Source organism: Geotrypetes seraphini, chromosome 4, assembly GCF_902459505.1.
Source record: "Geotrypetes seraphini chromosome 4, aGeoSer1.1, whole genome shotgun sequence".
Taxonomy (NCBI): Eukaryota; Metazoa; Chordata; class Amphibia; order Gymnophiona; family Dermophiidae; genus Geotrypetes; species Geotrypetes seraphini.
In genome coordinates, this window is record NC_047087.1 from 75,215,118 (window position 1) to 75,229,034 (window position 13,917).

Consider the following 13,917-nt stretch of genomic DNA (forward strand, 5'->3'; position numbering starts at 1 on the left):
TGTTAATTACTGCAAAAACTCTCATTCTTCGACACCCCCCCCCCCCCTCGATATGCCATCTCTGCAGTAAAAATAAAAATCATTTTTTAATTGCATGGTGTACACATGCAAACCTTGGCCTTACTGCTGTTGACATCCAAGTGCGCCATGTGATAAGACATGCTAATGCTTACTGCAGCTTGCTAAAAGGATTCCTAAATTTTTAAGAGGTAAAAATGTACTGTGACTTGTGGCAAAGCTACGACTAAATTTCCCCAAGATGTAGGTTTTAGTCATGTCTTCCTCTCACACTACAGGCACATCCATGATAAAAGAACATTATTTGGTACAATCTCAGAAGTACAAACCATTATGAGTCTTTATTTACAGAAACATCGGAATAAATTTGAAATCCTAAAAGTAAATGCAATGTGAACTGTGGTATGGGAAGGTGGTCTGCTCTTTCATGCTCTAGCAGATGTCAATGGTCATGACGTTTCACATATATTGGTCAGTCAATGACAACGAAAAGTCTACATACACAAGAAAAAAAAGCTCCACCACAAATAGGGAAACAAACATCAATCTTACCCTTCCCTCAACATTATAACTTAAAGAACTGTAAGTGTTTAGGACACCTAATGAAGAAGAATATGTTGTTTATTTCTTTGGATTTAATTTTTATTGTTTGAATCATCCTGATCTTCCAGTACTGATTCCATTTCCATCCATTTAACAGAGGAGCACTGAAGGCAATCCCTCCCTTCTACTGTTTAGGTCCAACCCTTCAGCTCCTAAACCATACCACCACAGAAACAGCTCTCTGCAGTGGACCACAATCCAGCTCCCTTGGACATCTTGGACACACATACGCAATTTCTCCAGCTAATGCCATTCAAGGAGTGCAGTTGCATTTTAACTATAAAAATTACACAGTTCATCTGTCTGATATCCTATAGAAGGTTTAGCTTCAGGGGCAAGCTGTCCAACAATTTTAAGGTTAACATACTTGATTTTCCAATTGTTTCCTACAAGAGGGCAACGAATGAGTCCAAAGACTTGCTCAAATATACCCAAACAACAATTGTTTCTGTGTACTGTTCCAGCTACTGCCACCACAACCAATCCATGAGGAGAATTTACAGACTTTAACCCACTTGCATCTAGGTTGGGGTTCAGGAAGAGATGTTCCTCTCGTACTAGTGCTAGTAACCGAAGGCTTGCCATCTGTGCCCCTTGGAACTCTTCCGTGTTCTGCTCAGAGGTACAGTAAGAGAATTTGAGAATGGCATTTTCCCAGAAATGCTGAGGACCCCATTCACCTTGCTTCTGTCCCTGCTCCAGTGAAGGATTCTGAGAATTCAGGAGACAGAAGAACCACTGGCAAAACTGTTCCCCCAGGAGCTGATAATCCAAGGATCCAGTGTCTGCTTCAGTGGGCTGCAAAATAACAAAAAATATCACAGATTTTTCCATATAGTGAATACAGGAAGTTAATTTTGCATAACATAATTCTACAGATGTAGTTTTTAGTTTTATACCCAACAGTCAAGAATAAGCAACAATTAAGGTCATCTGATTTAAAGGCCCTTCCCTTGTTTAAAAGCAGACTGAAAACCCACCTTTTTGATATAGCTTTCAATCCTTAACCCTACTCCTCTGCCTTCCAACCCATCCAGCTGATTAACCGTTCCCCTTAACTGTATCCATGACATCTTGTTTGTCTGTCTTGCCTGCTTAGATTGTAAGCTCTTTCGAGCAGGAACTGTTTTCTTACTCTTTGTGACTGTACAGCGCTGCGTGCGTCTGGTAGCGCTATAGAAATAATTAATAATAGTAGTAGTAGTAGTGGTTAAATTCAACTTTTAACTCTGAAGATTTTTTAATCTAATATTAGATCTAATAACATCAAAACAAATGCTTTAAAAGCTAAATACATTTTTTTCTTACAAGCATTAACAGTATAATAAGGAACAACAGAGAATGCTAGAAATATATTCAAAATGTTATAGGAAAATATAAAACTGTAGCAAGTATTTCTACAGTGACACTTTAAACTGAGGTTTTTAGAAGTACTCCATGATATATCCACCACTTTTAAGTTCAAGCTACCGGTTTATTCATTCAGTACCCAACTTGACCCGAACTTGTGTGTTAAACTTTTTTTAATACTTAATTTGGAAAGAGAATAAATATCACTGTATTTGACTTTGCTGATTTTTGGATCCAAACTTGGAAAAAACAAAACTCAATAGTAGGCAGATACCTATCAAATAACAATCGACTGGGACTCTTTTACTAAAGTGTGTTGTGCCCAAATTGTCATGAAGTGCACAGTTGTGGGAACTGTTGAGGGTGATCCCAGCATATTCCCCTACAGTTACCACATGGTGAATGCAGTGACAGCATGGATGCTCACTGGGCAGTACATGCAGAAGCACTATCTGCATTGGTGAAAGACATGTTACCAAACATCCACACCAATGTTCCCTCTAAGCTACGTCTCTCTTTTAAAAGACCCTGCACAGCAATTTAGAACGGCCGGACAGCAGGAGCAGCACTTCCCGCACCTCCCTCCTGGGCACTTCTGTGGCTTCTCTAAACTAGCAGCAGCAACAAAACAGCTTACCTCGCTCTCCCGCTGGCTGCACTCACAGTCTCAATAAGATCAGCTGCTGGCTCTGACCAAGAACCAGAAGAGGACGACGGAGGTAGAGAATGACATGGGGAAAAATTATGTCCTTTTCACTGCCCCGTCCCCAGACCACCATCCCTTTCACCGTCCCGTCCCCGTCCCTGTAGCATCCATACAAGCCTCAGTATTGCAATATTTAGCTTATTCCTTCCTTATAAATCAAAGTTCTGGCTGCTGAACTAGAGAAAGAGATGTTCAGCTGGCAGGGCTTTGTTTATAAATTTTTATCAACACAACTAATATACTACTTTATCCTAAAGCAAAAAAATAAATAAATAGAAATTTTTTTTTCTACCTTTGTTGTCTGGTTTCTGCTTTCCTCATCTTCTCATTCGAATCCTTCCATCCACTGTCTGTCTTCTCTCAGCGTCTTCCATTTGCTCTGTTACTGTGCCTCTCCCTTCACCCCCTCCCCCGCAATTGGTCTGGCACCCATCTTATTCCCTCCGCTCCCCCCATAGTTTGACATTTCTGTCTTCTCCCCACTCTGTCTTCCCCATTTCCCAGCGTCTTCTCCCCACTCTCTCTTCCCCATTTCCCAGCATCTTCTCCCCTCTCTTTCTTACCCAGTTCCCTTTAGGCTGCTTCAGCGTCTTCTCCTCTCCATCCCCCCACCCCCTGCACCCTTCGTGCGGTCTAGCAGCTCCCTCCCGCCGGCCAGCCGTGCATCTCCCTCTCTTCCCCTTACCTTCTCTGTATGGCGATTTCTGTAAGGCTATCTGTTGTATTGCAGCCGGAGCCTTGAAGTCGTGTTGCGTTGGCTACTGGAAAAGTCTCCTCCGATGCAACCGGAAACAGGAAGTTGCATCAGAGGAGACTTTTCCAGCAGCCACACACAACACGACTTCAAGGCTCCAGCTGCAATACAACAGATAGTCTTATAGAAATCTCCATAAAGAGAAAGTAAGGGAAAGGGAGGGAGGGAGATGCACAGCCAGCCGGCGGGAGAGGGGGCTGCCAGACTGCACGCTCGTTCACCGCGCGCGCTCACTTTTTAACTGCGGAGACAAGACCATTCACTGCTCCACGGGGTGGTGAATGGCCTTGTCCTCGTACTCGCGGTGACCTTTTTTTTTTTTCACCGTTTCGGCGGGCAACAACCACCGTGTCATTCTCTAGACAGAGGTGCGTGACCGGCAGCTGTGTGAACAGACACTACGATTGCAGCCCCATGGGAGAGAATGAGGTAGGCTGTTTTGCAATTACGGCTGCTTGTTTAGAAAAGCAGCAGCACTGGCTGAGTTGGCCATGGAAGGTAGGAGGAGAAGTGCTGCTCTTGGCTCATGGCACAAGAAGCAGCAGCAAGGTGTCTGGTGGGGAAGAGATGAAAAGGGGAGGAGGTGAGAGAGAGGAAGACACTGGATGGAAAGAGAGAGGGGGCTGATGCTGGATGGAAGGGGAGAGACACTAGGAGAAACTGAATGAAAGTGAAAGAGGTAGATGCTTTATAGAGGGGGATGGGGAGATAGATACTGAATGGAAGAGGGGATAAAAAGAGGGCAGATGGTGTGGGGACGAGACAAAAGTAGGAAATGATGGAAGGGGAGATGCTGAATGAAAAGGAGAGGAGGCACTGCAAATGCTGTATGAAAGTGGGGGAGAGACTAGAGAGGTTGCTGACACTGGATTGAAGGGGAGAGCAGATACTGTATAGAAGTGGGGAAGACATTCTGGATAGAACAGGGGGGAGAGATAGATGAGAGAGATGATGGAAGTGGGTGGAAGCTAAAGAGGAGATGCTAGAAACCAGAGACTGGTACCAATCACAATTGAAAAATGTAGATAGCCAGACAACAAAGACAGAAAAAATAATTTTATTTTTAGTTTAAGATAAAGTAGTGTGGATACCGTAATAGCAGTACACTGTCCAGACTTGAGGAAAGAGGTTCTGACCTCTGAAAACTGGTATCATTTTCCTTTTTTTTTTTTAAATTTGCATTTATTCATTTGTAATGCAGTGGTTGGAATATGTCAGTTTTTCTCTGGTGTTGCACTGTATGAAGAGTCTAACTTCTTGGGGTTCAGTTTAATTTTTATTTCTATTTTTACATTCTGGTTACTTATTCTAAACTGGGTGAAGATCTGTGTTCTGCATGTTTGAAAAGAGACATGGCTTTCTATTAGCATTGAATGTATAATTTATCTGTTTTAATCTGCTTTTTAGTTTTCCAACAGGTTTATTAAACACAGAAACATGATGGCAGATAAAGGCCAAATGGCCCATCCAGCCTGCCCATCCATCGTGGTCACTGCAATGTTTTTATTTATTTATTCAATTTTCTATACCATTCTCACAGGGAAGCTCAGAATACTTTGGGTACTCAAGCATTTTTCCCTGTCTGTCCCAGTGGGCTCACAATCTAGCCAATGTACCTGGGGCAATGAGGGGATTAAATGACTTGCACAGGGTCACAAGGAGCAGCGTGGGTTTGAACCCACAACCTCAGGATGCTGAGGCTGTAGCTTCCACCACTGCACCACACTCTCCCCCTATCTTTTCCTAGGTAGGTGCTTCTGTGACTTGTGGAAGTTATTGCTATTATAGTAAGCTGGAATTGTTCTTTAGGTCCTGAGTGACATTTGTAGTGTTTTGTTTTACTTAAGTTCACACTATACCTGGTATTGGATTTTGGATTTAGATCTAGATCAACTCTTTTTCAGTAATGACTCAAGGCACGTTACATTCAAATATAGTATGTATTTTTCTTTGTCCCTAGAGGGTTTATAATTTTTAAGCTTTGTATCTGAGGCAATGGAGGGTTAAGTGACTTGTCCAAGATCTTAAGCAACATCAGTGGGATTTGAGCCCTGGCTTCCCTAGTTCTCATCTGGCTACTCTAACCATGTTTAGTAATTAGCAAACTAAAGACTAATGGAGCTGAAGCCTGGTGGACCTTTGGCAACCTACCAAAAACACTGCTAGGTAAATTATTTTATGGTTGTAATGCAATGCGACATATTGGGAAAATCAGAAGGGGGGGGGGCCTAACTTTTTATACCACTGTATTTACTATTTGTTACTTTTTTAATAATGTTTTAATATGTATATGAGTATACATCCTCGTATTTTCTGTCCAGTTCAATAGAATAATTTAACCTTGATTTTTAAAATATAATTTGGCATAATTTTCAAAAATTGCTTGTCTTTGCACCCCTCTCCCTCCCCACCACCACCAAGTGGCAGTCCAACCCAAACCAACTGCTGCTCGGAACACATCATGACTTGCACATCTGCATTCCTGACTTAGAGGGAACATTGGTTCACACCCATTTCTCTCTCATTCCATATATATAGCTGGTGTACACTGTCATGCTAGCATGCAAAGAGTTATCACAAACATTTCTTGTTACTACATGGCAAGTCATGTGATAAATAATTACTGAGCAACAAAACCAAAACCAAAGGAAAAGGAAGTTCCAACCTTGTCTGCAGTGAAAAAACCTACCAGGAACAAACAAACCAAAACTGCAGATATGTACAACGATGTAGGCAAAATTTATTGTGACAACCAAAGTATATCTAAAAACCTTTTTACCAAACAGGGGACCCAACATGGTCCGTGTTTCGGACAACCTTCATCAGGGGTCCATGGTAGAAAAGGAAAGAAAAATGTGTCACAAAAAGTTGCAGTAGAAAAACCGGATTGTATGTATCGCCAAGGGTCATCGAATATTGTCAAATTGCGCTAAAGTCACTTTGCTACTGCAACTTTTTGTGACACATTTTTCTTTCCTTTTCTACCATGGACCCCTGATGAAGGTTGTCCGAAACACGGACCGTGTTGGGTCCCCTGTTTGGTAAAAAGGTTTTTAGATATACTTTGGTTGTCACAATAAATTTTGCCTACATCATAAATAATTACTGCACATTACTATAAGGCCTCCCGTGTCTGATTAAAAATGTCACTGGAGGGTATGTTGTCAAAGTTTCCCAGCACTCATCCTGTTCACCAGCTATATAATACTGTATTGATTGGACCAACACTCCAAGTATTATTAGCCTAGTAACCTGGGAAACTTCTGCTTTGATATCAAAAGTCAGCACAAGCCATAAACAGAGTTCTAATAGATATACTATTCATGCAGAAAATTAAAATCTTTGCAGATTTTGACACATTTTATTGGAATAATATAAGACTAATCAGAAGATAATGCAAAACAATAGAGAGAACTCGTATGATTTCAACAGCTCATTTGGCCATCATTGTTGATTATTCTTATGCTGAGCCAGTAAAATGTATCAAAGCTTATTAATATTTCACGTTCCTTCAACCATTTTTTTAAAATTCTGATCCACTTTTAGGGCTAGTGGACAACTTGCCTTTGGTTGTTGCTTCTCTGTGACTGGCTCCTTCCAGTACTCTAAAGCCTGGTCAATGAGCTGGTTCTTGTCCGATGATGGGAGTACCACAATGCCCTTCTTTACAAGGTATGCAAAAATTATATCCCTCTGAACCTTCCTCCGCTTTAAAACTTCTCTTGCACTTTCACTGTAGGTTACTATGGCATGAATGGCTTCTGGAATTAGAGCAAAAAATGTATTACCTACAATAAACTGCCTCGCATGGTCAAATCAGCTCAAGTTTTAGAATGTGCTAAAACCCTGGTATACAACACACCTATGGGGCTTTAATATTTGTCTTTATGATGAATAATTTGTCACTCAAAATTTAATTATTGTTTGTATATAAATCACTGAGACCTTCCTTACAAGCTTTTATTTAGATGGTACTTTACATGGAAAAAAAGGAATTGAAACAGGGAAATGGTAGGTAAAGACCATATGGCCTATCCAGTCTGCCCGACAATATCTACTATTCCTTGCTCTCCCTTACAGAAGCTCAGACTTTTTTTTTTTTTTTTTTATTCTGAATACATTGTACTTGTACTTTTTCACCTCAAACAGAACTGCTTATCACACATGTGAGCAATGAAATTTAACAAAAACAAACAAACCTACTTCCATCACAAAACAAGCCAATTTCCTCTATCATTACTGAAAGATTTTTGTTAGAAACTCCAAGCCAATAAATATTGTAAAAGCTTCCAATTTAATGCTTATCATGCCATTTTGATATTATTAAGGCTAAAGGGTAGTCCTGTGTTTTACCTGTACTTTGAAAAGTATCTACTGATGTGGCTCCATTCATTCCCCTCTGCCTTTCCAATCGTTTAGTACTATAAGTTCCAATAAATTGATTAAGATCCTCAGATGAACTCCCAAATGTTGCTTTGTCCAATTTAAATTTTACAAAGTATTATTAAAGCAATAAAAGATGAAATTTGATCTTACCTGATAATTAGTTTTCCTGGTAGACTGGTCCAGACCACTAACTTGTTCCCCAACCAGTAAACAGAGGCAGAGCAACAAATTTTGATCTGAACATCAGTGCTTAAAAACATTCAAGTCTAGCAAATACCAGAAACATGGAGCACAGCAGTAAAAGAAACTGGAGCAGCCCACTGAGGAAAATAATAATGCATCCCTTCAAAAGCTTTCCCCCCCCCCCCCCCAAGGGACCTCAGCTGGCAATGGCCCCCCAGACCTGTACGAGCAAGTCTCACAAAAAGGCCCTTAAACCAACGCCTGGGGCTACAGAGGGGTAACCCACCCCCCTCCCCTGCTTTCACAGGGGAGAGACTGTGATCCAATCTCTAGAGGACTTCACCAGCTAGAGTAGACTACAATCAATGGGCTACATTACAGGCTCACTAAAATCTTTAACTTCTCTTCCTCCATCTGATGGTAGGGGAACAGAAACCAGGATAAGAAACAGAAAACTATACAGTCACCCATTTTCCAGTATTTGTTTTCTAACTTTACTCCTATAACGTTTATATCATATGTAAGACAAGCTTCCAAAAGTGGCTAATATATCCCGGGCTTGAAGCCGACTACAAGGTAAACTATGAGGAAAACCCCTTTCCATCAGTATTACTACTATTAATTTGTTCTATAGCCGCTACCAGACGTACGCAGATCACTCCCTAAAGTTTTAAGAATGCAGTACAACTTAACGTTCCAGGGAGCCTGCAAAACATACAAAGGGACATCGGTGCGGAACGGGGAGCGTCAGCTTCAGGTCAAGGAAACCAGGGAATTAGTGACGAGGGACTGTCGGCTCCGGGAAAGGGATCTGGTGCGTCCGAGTCTTTAGACACGTTCCCCGGGGCGTCATTGACAGCTAGAAGGATCTGATCAGTTCCCATCGGAAGGGTCAGTGTCCTGTGGTGGTGGTCTCGCACCTGTCTTGTTCGTCACATAGATCATGCGTCTTGTGACCGTCTCGGTGAGCGTTATCACATCAGCTGTGGACAGAGCTTCCAGCAGCTCCCGGCAGCCAGCCTTCTCCTTCCCACTCAGCCCCGCCATACCGGAAGTAGTGACAGCCGGAAGTAGTCGCGCACCTTTTTCCGACGACACATTAACAATGCGCCGCAAAGAGTCCACCTTTATTATTATTTTTAAATAAGTGGGGTTTATATATATATATATATATATATATATATATACAAACACACAGTATGCTGCAACTATGGTGAAACGCGGGTGTGGTTTATTCACTTCGCAGCATGTGCCTGACTGCAGTGGTTTGCAAGTTACTTACTCCAAAATGATCTTCTAAGCAAGACTTTGAAAGGAGGTTTGCTTGCGGCGCCTCTGCTCGTGGGTTGGTAACGTTAAAACGTACGACGTAGCATATGTTCATTATTGAGCTACTACTTAAAAAGGGACCTATATAGTACCTTGGAAAATGGACTATCGCGGCCACCGCACCATTCTACTTAAAAAGGGACATTGCAAAACAAGGCAGGAACGTGAATTATCTGAAATAAAAACGAGCACGCACTTCGAAACAATCACGAAAGAATTTGAGAACCACTCCAAAACGAAGGGTTGTTCCTCCCTTCAGGCATCTTACTAGTCCCATGAACGTACTCCCGGTTACTATTTCTACAACGTCCTCCGCCTTAGTCTTTCTGTTTAATTTGGAGACCTGGAAATCAATAACCGTGGGGAAGATTCACAAATGTTCACGATAAAATCTGACAGGCTGCTGTCACAATTTCAAAAAGGCAAGTCATTCTTAAAAAACACACATGCTGATAAGGTTCACAGAGGGTCACTAAATTTGCATGTGCTGAGCATTGGTGATAGCGATTGGCATAAGTAAAAGATTAAAAAAAAAAAATATCCAAATCAAAGATTGGCAGGAGGAACGCCCACTCCCACTGCCATTAAGCAAAACCTAACACCTCCCCCCCCAGCAGCAGGAGGAGGGATGACCAGCAGCCTGGACCCTTCCCTGGTGCCTCCCAGAATGCACTGGGGAGGAGAAGGCCTGCCCTTTTGAAGAGGTAGGCCTGGTGGCTAAAAGGAGTAGGCATTCCTCTAGCTGGCTAGCCTACGTAAACAAAATACAAAGGGCAGCGGGGGACAAAAGCAGTGGCATGAGAGGGTGGATATCCCTCCTACTGGCAGAGGATGAGGGGGTTGCTAATGGCAGCAGTAGGCATGGATACCCCTCCAACTGTTGGGGGAGGGGGATTGCTTAATGGCAGCGGTGAACAGGAGTGGACATCTCTCCCCCTGCTTTTATTTTGCGTGTGGGTGGGAGGTGCTTAATGGTGCCAAAATTTTCTGGCAGGTTTGATCAGTCAAGCTTTATGTTCCTGTCAATGCCTGAGCCAATCAGCAGTCAGGCTCGAGTGCTTGTTTAAGTATTAATGACCTCATTGTAATACATTTGCATGGCAGAGTCAGAAACTGCTAGGAAACTCAGAAAAGACCATGGTAAGCAGTTTTGATAATCCACCACTAAAGTACATGAATGCTAAACCGTTTGGAACCATTAAAAGTTTTGAGAATCTTCCCCTGTATCAGAGAATGACACAGGGACAAATTTGTCCCCATCCCCAAAAGAACTCAACTTTCCAGGCCCATCCCCATGAGTTTTATCACTGTCCCATTCATAAGAATAGCCTTACTGGGTCAGACCAATGGTCCATCTAGCTCAGTATCCCATCTTCACAGAGGCCAATCCAAGTCCAAATACCTGCCAAAAAATCAAAATAGTAGCAGCATTCCATGCTGTAAGCTCTGCCTTAATCGCAGAAGCCTTGACCACTTATAATTTAAAAGTTTTTGAAGCTTGTGCAGATGAGGGCAGAGCTTGCAGAAATGGGACAGGGACAGGGACAGGAAAAGAGCTCATGGGGATGGGAAAATGGGTTTCCACGGGGAAAAATTTGTACCCATGTCATTCTAAACTGGTCTCTAAATCAAGTAGACTAATCTATATGATAGCATGTTTTCCATTATTAGATGTCTAAAAACTTTATTGCAAAGTTAGCTGCTTCATGACTAGTTGACCGCTAGCCATTGTGAATAGCACATTTCTAACAATCTGTTCCATGAGAATAAGTGGAGCTCAGCACTTATGGGTGAGTCTTAATGAGGCTGGAGGCAGAGACAGGGTACAACCAACCATTTACTCAAACTGAAAAACACTCAAAGGCACTAATGCTGTTAAAGGCTCTAACCACACTAAAGAAGCTTGCTGAATATAAGAGTTGCCAAATGTTCATCAAACACAGTATCCCGTTTCCAACCCAAGTCATAACAGTATCAGGTAAGATCTTAATCACCCACATAGCTGGCTTCAATAGCGGAGACATGCTTGTTTTTGGGTTTTTTTTTAATCCAGTCTCAAAGCAATTTAAAGAATATCCAGGACTATGGTAGAACAATTTTCCTTAACAGAAAGCAACTTCAAACTAAGGGCCCCTTTCACAAAGCCACAGTAGCAATGCTGCCACTTTAAATGCAATGAAGCCCATTCAGTTCCTATGGGCTTTGATGCATTAGGAGCAGCAACATCAATATTGCAGCTTTGTAAAAAGAGGCCCTAAGCCTTATGGTACTACAGACCTCATTTAAATGTCACTATAGGGCAATATTTCCCAACTCAGTCCTGAAGTACACTCTTGCCAGTCATGGTTTTCAGGAAATCCATATTGAATATACATGAAATTTATTTGCATATACTGCCTACATTATAAGCACTCTCTCATGCATATTCATTGTCGATATCCCAAAAACCTGACTGGACCACCTTATTTATTTATTCAATTTTTTAGCCTATCCTCCCAAAGGAACTCAGAACAGGTTACAAATCAGGTACTCAAGCATTTTCTTTATCTGTCCTGGCGGGCTCACAGTGGAGGATTAAGTGACTTGTCCAGGGTTACAAGCAGCTGTACGGGGTTTCAACCCACTACCTCAGGATGCCAAGGCTGTAGCTCTAACCTCCAGAAAAACACCAGCTATAAAAGAGTGTCTTCAGAAAAAGTATTAACCTTTTCCTATTGTAATAAATTTTAAGTTACGCTGGTTCCAATCGTAATTATTTTAGCAAAGTTTTGTATTATTCACCGTTATTTACGGCTATTGTAAACATAATGTAAATAAGTCATAAGTCTGTAAATTCAAATATTTTGTGTTCCTGGCTCTTTATTAGTCCATACAGACTGTTTATCCACTGTCTATGTTATTTTTGGAATGTCCCGTCATCCGGGACACACGATAGGAAACAGTTAACAGTAAATAAACCAGTAACATACAGAAAAGCACAAATAATTTAACTAGGTATGTACTTAGAATTACTTCATTGACCCTCTCCAACCCCAAAAAAAGTCTTTGGAATTAACAAGAGACAAATGTTTTATTGAACAAATATATAGATATTTATATATTTATATACACACAGTACAAAACATTTTTTTTCAATGAAACACTACTCTTGATTTATTGCAGTTCGATGGCTCAGTTTTAAGTTGTATTCTTACCCAAAGTAAAAGGCAAAACAGTCTGCTATTCAGCAACAAAATATTTTGTTTTAGCTGAATCTATAATAGTTTAACATTCCAAAATGCATTAACTGCATTTAGTCAATCACAAGTGTTACATATGTACCAAATAAATTAGCAATAACACAAGCAGCCCTAATGCCACAAGTGTTATCAAAAATGAAATACAATGAGTACTGCTGAACTGTCAACATAGTAACTAAAATTGAAAAAGACTATGACGCCCCCTGCTGGATTTTATTTTTCAGATTAGTATGTCTGGTTAAAGCAGTCTCCAAGATGCAATATATAATCTTTTTTTGTTGGGGAAATAAATGTGTAGAGCAACTTCTCAATCTATAATATATAATCTTTGTCAAAATAATTAACTCAGATATAACCTTAAACATCAATCCCCTTCTCTCCCATTTTTTAAAAAAGTATTTTAAAGAAAGGAAACAAAGTTCTTCAGGGAAAAGAAAAAAACAACAAAACACTAAGGAGCCCTTTTACTATAGTGTACTAAAGAACACAAATTACATAATCTATTATGGGGCATGAAATGAGCAAGGACTGCACACTTCAGTTAGCAAACAGTACCTTACTTTATGCTATTACTACGAGGCAGCAAGTACATCCACGCTAACTGCAGATATAATGCACAGTAAAAAACATAAGAGTAGCAACATTCCATGATACCGATCCAGGGCAAGCAGTGGCTTCCCCCATGACTGTCTTTCTCAATAACAGACTATGGACTTTTCCTCCAAGAAATTGTCCAAACCTTTTTTAAAACCAGCTGCGCTATAAAGGAACATGCTGAGAGCACCCTCAACAGTTAGCACACAGGCTTTGCACTTACCACACATCAGATGTAAAAATGAAGACACAATAAGTGCATAACTTTATCACACTTTAGTAAAAAGAGCCCCTAAACTGTAACCTATGAAAGCAAAAAAAACAACAAATGTCAAATAGGTAATAGAGTGGAGTAAGTCATGAGGTAAATCTACACTTCTTGCTTAACAATGCAGCTTGGGAAGGCAGTTCTCTGGCCTCCACTTTTCTTTAAAAAGAAAAAAAACAACAACAAGATTCTCTATTACCTTTTTCCCTTAAAAAAATTCCCTTGAAATTACAGCTGTTACACTACCAAAACAGAACATGGCCCTATACTGGCATCACCCCCCTCCCCCCCACACACACACTTAGGCCAGAATTAAACAAAGATGCTGAAATCAATCAGGTTTCTAGCATGTGTTTTGATTCTTAAAAGTAAAATTCTCATTGAACCAGAGATGTAGCAAACTAAAACAAATGCTTAGAAGAAAAAAAAAAAAAGAGCTAAAACTATTTTCTCAGATTTTTTTTTTTTTTTTTTTTGCTTTCTTCTG

The 13,917-nt window shown here is 40.8% G+C and overlaps 1 protein-coding gene across 1 annotated transcript; it reads right to left on the reverse strand.

The window, feature by feature from the left end:
* Positions 1-333: 333 nt before the first annotated feature.
* On the reverse strand, positions 334-9,230 carry C4H3orf38 (chromosome 4 C3orf38 homolog). The gene is made up of 3 exons (XM_033943800.1): positions 8,921-9,230; positions 6,996-7,192; positions 334-1,419 (listed from the first exon to the last, which is right to left on the reverse strand). Exons 1-3 carry the CDS (start codon positions 9,045-9,047, stop codon positions 895-897), a joined length of 849 nt encoding a protein of 282 aa, XP_033799691.1. The 5' UTR covers positions 9,048-9,230; the 3' UTR covers positions 334-894.
* Positions 9,231-13,917: the final 4,687 nt, after the last annotated feature.